Raw genomic sequence first — 12,031 nt, 5'->3', positions numbered from 1 at the left:
CAAAATAGAGATGCTATTTGATGGTCAGGATAACTTTAATGAGACCTAATCAATAACATAAATGAATAACATCAATTATACTGAACAGAAAAGGCTTTTCACCGGTTGCACTGAGGTGCAGTTAATGCTCTGTGCATAATATGTACATACACTCAGTAACTGTGGGGGAAACTTCTGTGTAGCAATGCAGGAGGAGTCACCGACTCAGGAAGGAGACACGGGGAGAGCTGGAGCTCTGATGTCAAACACTGATGGTTTATTTAGGAGCTTCGGCCAGAGAATTCACAAAAAAAGTCAAAGAGTCAGAGGTTCTGACTTCACGGTAGAGTTGCCACGTCAATTCTGAAGAACTCTACCCCAGACCTGTTTATTTAGCTAGTTCAGAGAGAATAATCAACATGCTGCATAACAAGATAGAATCATAACACCTCTATCAGCTGACGCAAACAGGCAGGAACAGGGAGACAAAACACTGAGAGCACAGCAGCCAAGGTTACAGGTGCGTGTGCTCAGTCAGGACAGTATGAACTGATAAACTGGGTCAAAGTTATGGGCCTTGGAAAATATTTCCCCAACAGTAACCACATAATAGGGTAAACCTGTATGATCTACTGCAATTCAATAAAATAGCTCATAAATAATAATAAAGAATAATAATAAAAGTATACTTTGTAGCAGAACAGTTGTCATTTAATGTCTTGAAATTCTAGGTACTGTATAGATATAAATAGACATTGGATTATAGAAATCTCGTTTTAGATATAACAGTAAAGTGTGTCTTAGTTGGGTTCTTGAATTTGAGGGAATTGGCACATTTCAAAGAGTGTGTATATAAAAAACATCATTGGAAGACACTTAAGACGGGGCGGTGGTGGCGAAGTCGATAGGGACTTGGCTTGGTAACTGGAAGGTCACCAGTTCAAGTCCCGGCAAGACCAAGTGCTACCGAGGTGTCCCTGAGCAAGGCACCGTTCCCTACACTGCTCCCCGGGCGCCGTTCAAAATGGCAGCACACTGCTCCTAACACTAGGATGGGTCAAATGCAGAGAAACAATTTCCCCACGGGGATTAATAAAGTATATCAAAATAAAAAAATAATTAAACTCTGTGTTACAAGGTCAAAAACGACATTTAAGACACAGAGCACATCTCAGTCAACTTCTTCCTTCTCTTCTTTACTCCAGGCTCCTCATGGAAAACTGCAGGACTTTGAGCGCCATGTCCACTTGTACAATCTGTCTCTGGAACTTCATTCTGCCTTCTTCTACATTCATGACCGATATTTCCCAGCTGCGCCTCCCGGGGCAGATTATCGATAAGCTCGTAGAGGGTGAAGATACTGAAGCAGATTTCATCGTAGGCTGTTTTTGTGCCGCACTCAAACAGGCAGGCGAAGGCCACAGCAGGCGGGGCCCCGGGTGAGGGGGACAACTCTAGATAAGCCAGGTCGGAGTAAGCACTGGGGCCCTCATAGATCACCCAGGGGCCCCGCCAACTGTCTGGATCACGGGGGAACAGGCTGAGGAAGATGCCTAGATCCCTGCGTGCGGAGGTCCATGTCGGGTGGGAGTATACTACCCAGGTGGGGGTGAGGAAATCTGGAGGACTGGGGCTAGGGTTGGGAACAGAGGTGGAAATGTTTGAGGAAGTCCAGTGTCTGGAGTGACTTGTAGGTTGATGCAAATGGCTGTCAAGAGAAGTACATAAATGTAACGGGGCAGGAAATCCCACAATGCTTCCATGACAACCGTTTCGAGGCTCCACCAGCCGCTGCACCAGCTGCCCCTCCTGAAACACGGCTCCATCGTCCAGACTGAGGGCCTGCACCCGGTATCCCAGAGGGCTGCGGGCGTTACAGTACAGCACGTTAGTCCCGTCCTCCTCATCCACAGACACCATCTGACACTCCACGCTCTCAGGCACTGGCACCGCCTCCCCGAAATGCCAGGTCCGCCCGTGGGTGTCACTGTGGAAGCAGAAGGCGCGGGGAGTGGTCTGGCACAGCTGTCCGAAGCACTCTTTGCACTCAATGTGGTAAGCGTAGGCAGGTATCAGCAGGCGGCCCGACTTCAGCTGGATGCCGTGGCCCGGGCCGAGAGCAAAAGTGGCCCATTCTGCAGGGAGGGAGCAGGAAGTGAGAAGCAGGGGATGCATGAGGGGGCTGATGCCTGACACTTAAAGGATGTGTTCCCATTTGGTCAAGTCTGTCTAAAAATGAAACTCAGAGTACATAATGGGCGAGAGTTTTTTTCTTTTAGAAAGACTTGAAAAAGTTTAAAACGATCTTTTAACAAGTTCAGTTTGCACACCGTTGCACATCCCCCACTTTCTGAGCAGTTTAATTGATAACCCTGAGATGCTCGCCTGAAGCAGATATCAAGAGTGAGCTACACTCATCTGGTAAGCTGACTTTTCACCGAGTACCCATACGCTTTGTTTCTTTTTCATATTTTTAGTTTTCAGCCCCAAATTATGCTGACAATTTGTCAAACAATCTGGAACCGCATAGACTTTATACATCTTTTCATCACCACAGATACAGGAGAATGCAGAAGAATCAGAAAACTCTTCTGAGATCAATGTTTAAAATCATTTTGCATAGAAAAAGACAGCTTTCTAAGTTTTAAATAATCAGAAAATAATATGTTAAGTCTGTTAAAGGGTGGATCTTTCCTTCATTTCAAGGCTTTATTGTCATATGCACATTAGCTACAGAGTAGATATGGCAATGAACATCTTAATTCACAGGCCCCTCCAATAGTGCAACATGAATATATATAGGACATAAAACAAATAAAAAAGATAAAATAGTAATGAAGCCCTAACCTTTGATAGTATCTCCTATGACACTCTTGGTGAGGTCGGTGACAGGACTCCAGGTGTCTCCTTGGTCGGTGCTGCAGACGTAACAGAGACGGGTAACATTCCTCCCCGACACCAGCTGATAAGACTCCGAGGTGTGGCCCAGGACAGCGATGAAGAACAAGAAGAGAGTTCCTGTGAACTCATCGTACACCGGGCACGGGTTCATGGAGCGATGGCCTGGCAGGAAAGCAGTGCCCAGGACACGAAGGTCATCCCACTGCAGCAAGAAAGGAGGGAGGTTATAATATTAAAATACTACATTTTACCTGGTAAAATGGCTGAGAAACAAGGTAGTTTCAAGGTGTCTTCTACATAAAAAAGGTGTTGTAATTTACCTCTTTGTGTATTTATGTATTTAGGAAATCTAAGACAGGAAATGGAATTCTGTGGTGAACATTTTGAAGAAACCACTTAATACTGTTACTCAAGTAGAGAATTGCTTGACTATATAACCATAGAATATAGTAAAGCTCTCAAATCTGAAGGGCTCTACAGTATCTACCTCCACATAGTTCCTGTAGAAAGTGCCTTTCCTGAGGACCAGCAGGTGAGCCTGAGAGTCGGACGGGCTGAGTCTCTCCTCACAGAAGGCCATGAAGGTCCTGGAGCGAGACAAGTAGAGCAGCGCTGGCACTCTGTACGTCACTCCGTTGGGCTCCTTGTGGAAAAGCACCGACCTCGCTGGAAAATAGGGCGACCTCATGCTCTCCAGTGCTCAGGAAATGTAAAGAGAACTCCAAATCCTCTGAGAAGGAGCTTAACAAAGATACAAAAATAAATAAATAAAAATATGTCTATCATGTAAAAATGAAAGTGAATATAACCTTTATTGTTTTCTATACAATTCTAACTGTAAACAGGGAGACCAATAGGTGAATAGGAGTGCTAAATACAAATACTATCTTTAATTGGACGACAGGAAAATAAATTACACATTCAAAACAATATCATCTTTAGTGAAACCTTCCTATGTAGTTGAGGTAGAAATTACACAAAAAGAGAAGATAGCATCTAATGTGCAGGTCATTACCAGAAAAAGGTAAATATCTCAATACTTACATTCAAAACGCTCTGTGAGAACCGCTGCTCCTGTGACAATATACAGGTTGTGTCAGCATTGAATGTGAGTGAGTGTGTGTGTGTGTGTGTGTGTGTGTGTGTGTGTGTGTGTGTGTGTGTGTGTGTGTGTGTGAACCATGGCCTCTCCTCTCTGTTCCCTATTCAGTATGGCACACTGTTCGCTGACCTAGAAATGGACCACACTCATCACATCTACAGCTTTAGATGATTCAGCAGGTAACAGCCATTGTGGAAATGAAGGTCTGCTGAACAATGATCTGATGTTCTGCCTCCTCGGAGTCCTGTGTGGTTTTCATTTTCTGCAGCATGTGTAGCAAGTTCTGCTTTACTGTTGGTTTATATTTCACAACTGAGACAATGTAGTGTACACATATAATTGCAAGTTATTTTTGTATAGAAATGTAATTGAGATAACTTTCCCTGAATACTCCTTTCAGTCAGCCTTTGCTCAGTTTTGCACTAGCATCAACATCCACCATACACTGATACACTGATGTGAGTAAAGGGTGAAAAACTAAAATAGCTCAAATAATAAAACTACAAGGAATAAAAGTAATACATACATGTTAAATATATTTTTTACATAAAGTTCATTAGATGTTGTGGTGTCAGCGATTCCTGGTGAAAACATGTTTTAGGTAATCAGTATTGCAACAACATAGAGCTGTATACAACTATGTGATGTCATCAATGAGCGACCGGACCCCACATGGTAGCCTGCTAAAGTTTTGACAGCAGTTTTCTAAGGTAGTGTAATTTTCTTTTTGTCTTGACCTTATCAATGCATTTTAACAGCGTTATTGTTTCACAAATTATCTTCAATCAGCGGAATAACAATGTCACTTCAGCCAAACCGCCAGCTGATCGGGGAGTTAGCTTTAAGGCTAACACATTAGCATAGCTGTTAGTTTTCTTCTGGTTTGACATTTCCTTCTTGTGTTTGCAGTTATTTCGCACTTCTATTGCTTTCAAACATCAGTCTGTCTCTGATGATGTTTCTCCCTCTTATGAGACATAAGTATTATGAGACATAATAGACACATAGTAGCTAGTTTAGTTTTAGGTTAGACATTTGACAGACATGAAATCCGGTCATATTACTCAACTTCACAGACTGTCGGCATTATAATATTCAAATAAAATAGAAGAAGCCTAATTGCGTTTTATTTGCCCACTGTAGTCATGATATCTGGTGTGGATTTAGATTCAATGGGTCCCATGACATGGAAGCTATTGCAAAAATAATGTAACTTAGCAACCAAAGGCAGAATTGTTCCCTTTTTAAATAAAATGGAAACAAACTCTAGTTAAGTTGTACAAATCTCACTCGTCACCGGCTTGAGTTTCAAAACAGGATACATATTTTATTATTTAGGGTATTTATTATCCTTGCAAGAATGGAAGTAGTCATCATTACATACAGAGCATACGGTACAACTATTTCCCCGAACAGTGTCCTTCACTTGCTTATACAAGATGGAGAAATACCAGTTAAAAGCAGTATTGATTTCTTCAGATTAGCTAAGGCCCACGTCAGAAATGATCATGCTCGAGATATGTCTATCTGCCTAGAGGCTGAATCATCATGTTAATCGTTGTCACATAGCTTATCATATGCCCATAACAGTGTGTCATGATGCTCTGTAATCATACATCCTGCCATATACAGTTATACACTTGGGCCTTCGTTTTCATGTGTAACTCTGTCCTTAATAGAGTACATTCAGTATTTCCCCCAACACATTTTATAAAAGAGATGTGTCCAGTATAGTTATATAATTCTGCTTCGATGGAGGTAATTGAAAATATCTGATATTTGTAAATAAAATAATAAAGAGCTATTCATTGACGATCAAAGTTGCTGGTAAGTCTTCATTATTTAGATCATCTTTACTGCTGCTTTGAGGTTTTGCCATACGTCAGAGCAACACCACAAATGCATATTATTTCTCCTCACTTTCTGCAGGGTCAGCATGGCCGGGCAGTGGTCTGAGGGCCACTCCACATCCATCCTGTGTGTCGGGGCGTCTTCAGGCCCCGAGGGTCTCCTCGCCTCAGGCTCAGAGGGTGGAGAGGTCACATTGTGGAGCCAAGAGGGAACCATCATAGGCCGTCTCACTCTCCCTGGTGGAGAGGACAGCACCAGTGTTGTGTTTTCTCATGCAGCTCCCGGACAGCTGTACGTGTCACATGGAGATGCAGTGAGTGTACTGGATCCCCGAAACCTGAAGGGCCCTGTGGAGGAGTTTCAGGGTGCAGGGGAGGAGGAGATCAATGCGTTGTCCCTCAATGAGACCGGGTCAGCCCTGGCAGTGGCTGATGACTCCGGGGCGGTCCGGGTACTGGAGCTTCCTGGAGGAAAAGTGTGCAGGACTCTTCGTAGACACACTAACATTTGCTCCTCTGTTGCTTTTCGGCCACACAGGCCCAACAACCTCATTTCTGCTGGACTCGACATGCAGGTAAGGGAGAGGACCATTTGTAATTGTGTCATGTAAGTACTACATTTTACAACTATGGCTTTTACTACCATTATTTTCTCCATTAATGGTCTATAAAATGTCAGATAAACTGAGAAATGCCCTTCCCAGTTTCTTAAAGTCCAAAATTAGGTCTTTCATTATTTTTAGTCAGCCCTAAACCCAAATGTATTAACTCAAAGGAACAGCAGGGAATTTCCAGATTTAATAAGCTTAATTTTTACATGGAAAAGTACTTTTACGTTTGATTTTAAGAATAGTTGGCAGTTAGTTTTCTATTCATTGAATAAAAAATAGTTGCAACTCCGGATCAGTTTTACCTTTCTTGTGCCTTAAGGTGATGCTGTGGGGTCTGCAAAAGACGCGCCCTCTTTGGACCGTGAACCTCCAGGATGTGGCAGAGGAAGAAGGGGACGATCAGCAGCGTCCTGGGCAGCTTTTTAACCCGCCTCTGGTCCACTGTGTCTCTGTGGCGAGTTGTGGGAACATTCTGGGTTGTGCGGCAGAGGACGGGCGGGTGCATGTGATTCGGATCGGCAGCGGCTCTAAACTGGAACAGCAGGGAGCAGTCAAGGCTCACAGTCAGGGGGCCTCACAAGCCCACTTTGTTAGTTTCCTTTCCCACCCTCACTGGCTCCTCACCGGGGGAAATGACGGCCTGGTCGCCCTGTGGGACCTCAGTAAGCACCCAGTGGTGACTCCAGAGGCAAAGGCTGGAGTCACCGCTGCCCCACGCAGGAAGAGTAAGAGCAAAGCAAAGAGGAAAGAACAATCCCAGAATAAAGCCAAATCCCCACCAAAGGTTGAAGCAGAGAAAGAAGAAGAAGGGGAGGAGGAGGAAGAGGCAGCATGTGCAGAAGAGGTGACGGAGGAGAAGTCTGGCCCCAAACTTCGCATCAGTCACGGGGACAAAGTGAACTGGCTGTGCCCTGTTGTGCTGAAAGGAGAGCCCAGTGTGGTGGTGGCAGATCAGAGCGCCAGCCTGACAGTCTACCCTCTGTCTCCACTTTAGATTAACTTAAAAACATGCTCATATCTTGTCTTGTTTTAAGTTTATAGTTTTGAAACTCTGTAAGGTGTGCTCAGAACAAATGTGGAGCAGATTTTGCATTGCGTTTTGAGAACATTTGGGCCTAACAGCCAATAGACTTACCTCTAAATATACTTAAACATTTAATTCCACCATCAGCCTGTACACACTTTTCCTGGCATGTGCCTGTTGTGTCGTCTCTCCCTAACATTAGTCGCATTGTATTATAGAGCTTCGGGTGCCCACAAACGGCAACAATTAGTTTTCCCTCTATTTCCTATTCTTGGTGATAGAGTCTTTGTATGTTATCGTACAGAGCAGAAGCTGCTTTGCATTTGGCCTTAGCACACCTCAGAGTATACACTCCTGTTTGATGATGTATGAACCTGTTGCATCACTATTTGGACAGGATTTTAAATAGTCGCTGTAAAAGTGGGATCTTGCAGAAAACAAACACTGGTGTTCCAAAAAGCACTGGAACAAACAAATCTGTTTCCTTTGAGTTTCTACATAATATTCAACTGACTAAATGTTGTGTTTCAGTTGATGCCATATTTACTGATTGAATTTGGCTTGTTTGTTGTTTTGCATGTGTGTGTGGTCCTATACAAAAAATGTCTTCCTTGGAAATACATCTTGCAACACATGCCTTTTGTGAGCTGTAAAACTACCACACCATAGAAAATAGGAACGTAGCATATTTACCAGTCTGTGGTGCTTTTGTAGAGTAAAGACATCTCAATCCAAACCAGGTGCCAGACAGATTAAAACAATCCCAGTATATATTTTCTTGGGGTTTGTGGTGACCTTGTTCACTGGGACCTGGAGCTGTTTTCAAAAGTAATCTAAATCAGCGCCCTGTGATCTGACACCCAGCTAAACCCCGTTTAATAATGTAATGTACAATTAAGATGTTGTTCTTTGTGTTGATAATATCATGACTGCTGCTTATTATCACACAGACCTCCTTAACACCAGACAGACTGTCTCCTTCTACTATTTAAGAAAAAGTGCTTAATCTGTGTATTTCAATTTCATCTAACAACAACTTCAAACTACCAGTTTTTTTTAACAAGCCAGACACCACAAAAAACAAATTCAAACATTTCTTGCAAATGCACTGTATTCACACGACACTTTCACACAAGTAACCTGTCATTTTCTTTGCTAACCAGCAAAACACTTTTCTATAAGATTACCTGAAGAAGGCACAAAACTCAATGTTCAAGTGAATAAATCCAATTCATTGCCCATCGGTTATCACAAGGCAGCTTATAAATCCAAAGTTTAAAACAAAAATGGTGAAAACCTGTGACAGCTTATGGTAAATGTACCTCAAATTGCAGCAAAAGCAAATACACTTAAATGCTTTAAACTATTCAGTATTTTTTCTAGAAAGCCAAATGAAGCACTTGAAGGAGGATCACAGTAAGTTCGACACTGAATAAGCACACAATCATGTCTCATCGCTGCAGAGGGCCTGATAACTGCTACATCATTTCCTTTGCATTACTTTCAGTCTTTTTGGTGTTTTTTTGATTGAATATGCTTCAAAAGTTGTTCCACCTTTTAAGTTTTACATCGACAGCCAGCCAGATGGGGCTGATTTGACATTTCTGTCAAAGCAATCCTCCACCTGGATATCGCAGCTCCTTTGATGTCTGAAGTGATTGTGGACGGTCATCTGAGGTTGTTGACTTTACAGTTTAGCCAAGCTCTTCTCCAGACTCTCAATGTCTGCATCCCCCTCCTCGCCCTTGTTGCCGCGGGCGCTGCACTCCAGGAACTCAACCTTCAGGGGCAGCTGGCCAAACTCAAAGTCCTTGCCTTTTTTCCCCAGATACACACTGCCGCCCACAGAGCCGTCCTGAGAGCTCAGAGCTGCAGAGTGCGTCACCCGCAAGGTGTTCCTACGAGAAACAAGAGACAGGGTGATTGTTGTACATCAAACCAAATACTCTGGCTGGTGAAGTATTAATCGCAGGGTTGGTGGTCACAATCTCAGCTGAACTGTCCTTAAACAAGACTCTGAATCCAAATTGCTACCAATGGCAAGTACACGTACAGTATATATGAAGCACATTACATTTGTGATTTGAGGTGTTCATTTGACTAAAAATAGATGAAATGTGAATCAGAGCGTTGCTATACACTTTCCAGGCAGTCTGTCTGCTCCAAACAAATGTTTAATTACATTTTTTTTTATTCTGAATTTTATATTTTAGAATAGCCTACAGGATATGGTTAATGGTCAACTGTGATTAATGTCCCTTAATAATTGTTTCAGTTAAATAAGTTAAAATCTAAATCCGAACGTTTCCATATTGATTAGGAACCCTGGAATCAGACACAGTAAATGGCCCAAAATACAGCAAATACATGAGTTACTTACATTTCCTTTTCCAGCTGCTGCTGGATCAGTTTAGCTGATTTTGCCATGGTGATATCTGTAAAATAAGGAGACCAGTCAATTCTGCTGCCAAATAGTAAATAATAAACTTCATAGTGTAGGCTCAAAATGCAGAACAAAAGGATTGTAAAGCAATAGTGTGGTTGAACCTTGTTTGTTGCATGCCACCACGAGAGCTGGAGCGTTCCTGGAGATCACATTGTCCGTTAACAAGATGTACAGGAACTCTGCCACGTCTCTCACTTCTTTTTGGAAGATAGCGCTGTCCACTACAAACACAATGGCTCTGAAGAGAGAGTGATAATGAAAATATGTCATCAGGGAAAGTTGGTAAAATACTTTGTTAATATTATCCACTCCAGTGTGTTGTGAACAGCCATATAAGCACAACTAAACCAAAAGTTGTCATTGCTTGGGTTGGGTTTGATCAACATAATTACGACAACGCCAATGTTCTCTGTAGGTCAGATTTAACGCTACTTTTGATTATTTGGAAGAGTTTTTCAACGGAAAGGTAAATATGACCTTTGGACTAGAACATTGACAATTTAAATTTAGAGGCTATGGTAACTGCCTTTTCTAGCACAATACAATGGTCAAGTAAACTTAAGATAATGGTCCTACTTTATCTCACTAACAGTCAGTTATAAACGATTTAGGTAGGTTGTTCCTTTTCTTACCTAGCTCCAGATTTGAACTTCTCCAGGTACAGAGAGCGGAGACTGTCATGTCCTGGCAGGTCAATCAGAGTCCAGGCGCTGCCCTGAATACAGGAGGGAGAGTGGATGAATGTAAGCCATGACCATCATGAAATCATCATAGCTGATCATGATAAAGTGTACTGTACTTACTCTGTCGTTTTTGGCTTTGTAAGGAGCACTGCTGTCAGTGATGGAGGTCTGTGTCCGCTTGAATTTACTTGCCAACAGCTGTAAAAACACAATATGTAAAATCACTCAGATTACTCATGTCTCTCATTGAAAATTGATTGATTGAACATTTTATTAACAGATTGCAGAATGGGTACAATGCAGACCAGAGAAAGACTTTCGTCTTGTTTACATCAGGGTCCCCCATTTTAATTCATCATAACATATATGACATACAGATAGATTACATCAGCTGAGCAACCTTTTAAAGACAACGTGGCGATGGCGCTTCAGTTGCATAAACTCACCCGGCTGAACAGGAGCGTTTTCCCCGACTCACACAGACCCACCAGCAGCACAGCACTTCGGACAGTTTTACTGGTGAGGAAGTACTTCAAAAACACTGGAAAGAGAAAAAAGTACAGAACCAAGTTACTATGTCATTCTCATTCAAACCACATGGTTCACAAACAAACAAATGCTACAGAAAGTTGAAAGACTTCCGTGTGGAATAATGACCAACTGACAGATGTTTGCTTTAGCTTAGCAGTTAGCTTATCTGCTTGCTAAATAACCTTTTGATTTGTTCAAGCACACATTAACTAACTAAATGAACATGAGACAAAACATGTAAACACTGAACGTCCAGCTGTCCAACTCGCTATATAACACGTAGCTAACTGCTAAAGTAAGGCCTAGCCTGCTAAACTAATGTTAGCATGCTAACGGTGACATCTTACCACAGGTAATGACAACCACTGCCAAAGCGACTATAAATCCGATCAGAAAAATGGGATCTTGGTCTTCCAGTTGCTGTCGTAGGAATTCAATGTAAGGTTCAAATGGGTTTTCTGATATTTCCACGTCGGCTTTGTCCCCCATGTTGCCACCGGTGCTGTCTGCCTTCATCTGTCCGCTGAAGCTAATCTGAAAGTGGGACACGTCTCCTTCCTCTGCGGCCTGTACAGAGGCTGGGCGGCCGGCAGGGGGCGCTGCAGGCCTCCTGGTGAAGTTCATTTTATTCACATTCTGGCTTCTAAACTGGGGGGTGAATAATTAATTTAACTTTAAATATTTTATTTATTTTTCATTTTCATTCAACATAAAAGAGGACAGTGAACAGTGAACATACCAGGTCGTCCAAAAGCATTGATGGACAGTATTGGCTACATTTACTCAAGTAGTCTAGTCAAGTGCACATAAATAAATAATTTGAAGACACCTATAAGTAGGCTATTTTTAATATGAGAGGAAATGTTAGACATTTACTCTACTAAGGTAAACCTGTCAGAAAGCT

The 12,031-nt window shown here is 42.4% G+C and overlaps 3 protein-coding genes across 3 annotated transcripts; 1 reads left to right on the top strand and 2 right to left on the bottom strand.

Annotated features, from left to right (window-relative positions):
• Positions 1-105: 105 nt before the first annotated feature.
• On the bottom strand, positions 106-6,114 carry neu4 (sialidase 4). Its single transcript, XM_034229381.1, has 4 exons — positions 3,925-6,114; positions 3,368-3,621; positions 2,827-3,082; positions 106-2,114 (listed from the first exon to the last, which is right to left on the bottom strand). Exons 2-4 carry the CDS (start codon positions 3,566-3,568, stop codon positions 1,132-1,134), a joined length of 1,440 nt encoding a protein of 479 aa, XP_034085272.1. The 5' UTR covers positions 3,569-3,621; positions 3,925-6,114; the 3' UTR covers positions 106-1,131.
• Positions 4,622-8,236, top strand: wdr53 (WD repeat domain 53). The gene is made up of 3 exons (XM_034229382.1): positions 4,622-4,692; positions 5,912-6,407; positions 6,763-8,236. Exons 2-3 carry the CDS (start codon positions 5,919-5,921, stop codon positions 7,435-7,437), a joined length of 1,164 nt encoding a protein of 387 aa, XP_034085273.1. The 5' UTR covers positions 4,622-4,692; positions 5,912-5,918; the 3' UTR covers positions 7,438-8,236.
• A 324-nt stretch (positions 8,237-8,560) lies between these two features.
• On the bottom strand, positions 8,561-11,766 carry srprb (SRP receptor subunit beta). Its single transcript, XM_034229383.1, has 7 exons — positions 11,475-11,766; positions 11,043-11,137; positions 10,717-10,794; positions 10,546-10,628; positions 10,015-10,151; positions 9,848-9,902; positions 8,561-9,365 (listed from the first exon to the last, which is right to left on the bottom strand). Exons 1-7 carry the CDS (start codon positions 11,749-11,751, stop codon positions 9,155-9,157), a joined length of 936 nt encoding a protein of 311 aa, XP_034085274.1. The 5' UTR covers positions 11,752-11,766; the 3' UTR covers positions 8,561-9,154.
• Positions 11,767-12,031: the final 265 nt, after the last annotated feature.

Source organism: Gymnodraco acuticeps, unplaced genomic scaffold (assembly GCF_902827175.1).
Source record: "Gymnodraco acuticeps unplaced genomic scaffold, fGymAcu1.1, whole genome shotgun sequence".
Lineage (NCBI taxonomy): Eukaryota > Metazoa > Chordata > Actinopteri > Perciformes > Bathydraconidae > Gymnodraco > Gymnodraco acuticeps.
Note: the sequence above shows the minus strand (reverse complement) of the source record. Positions and strands in the feature narration are given on the sequence as shown.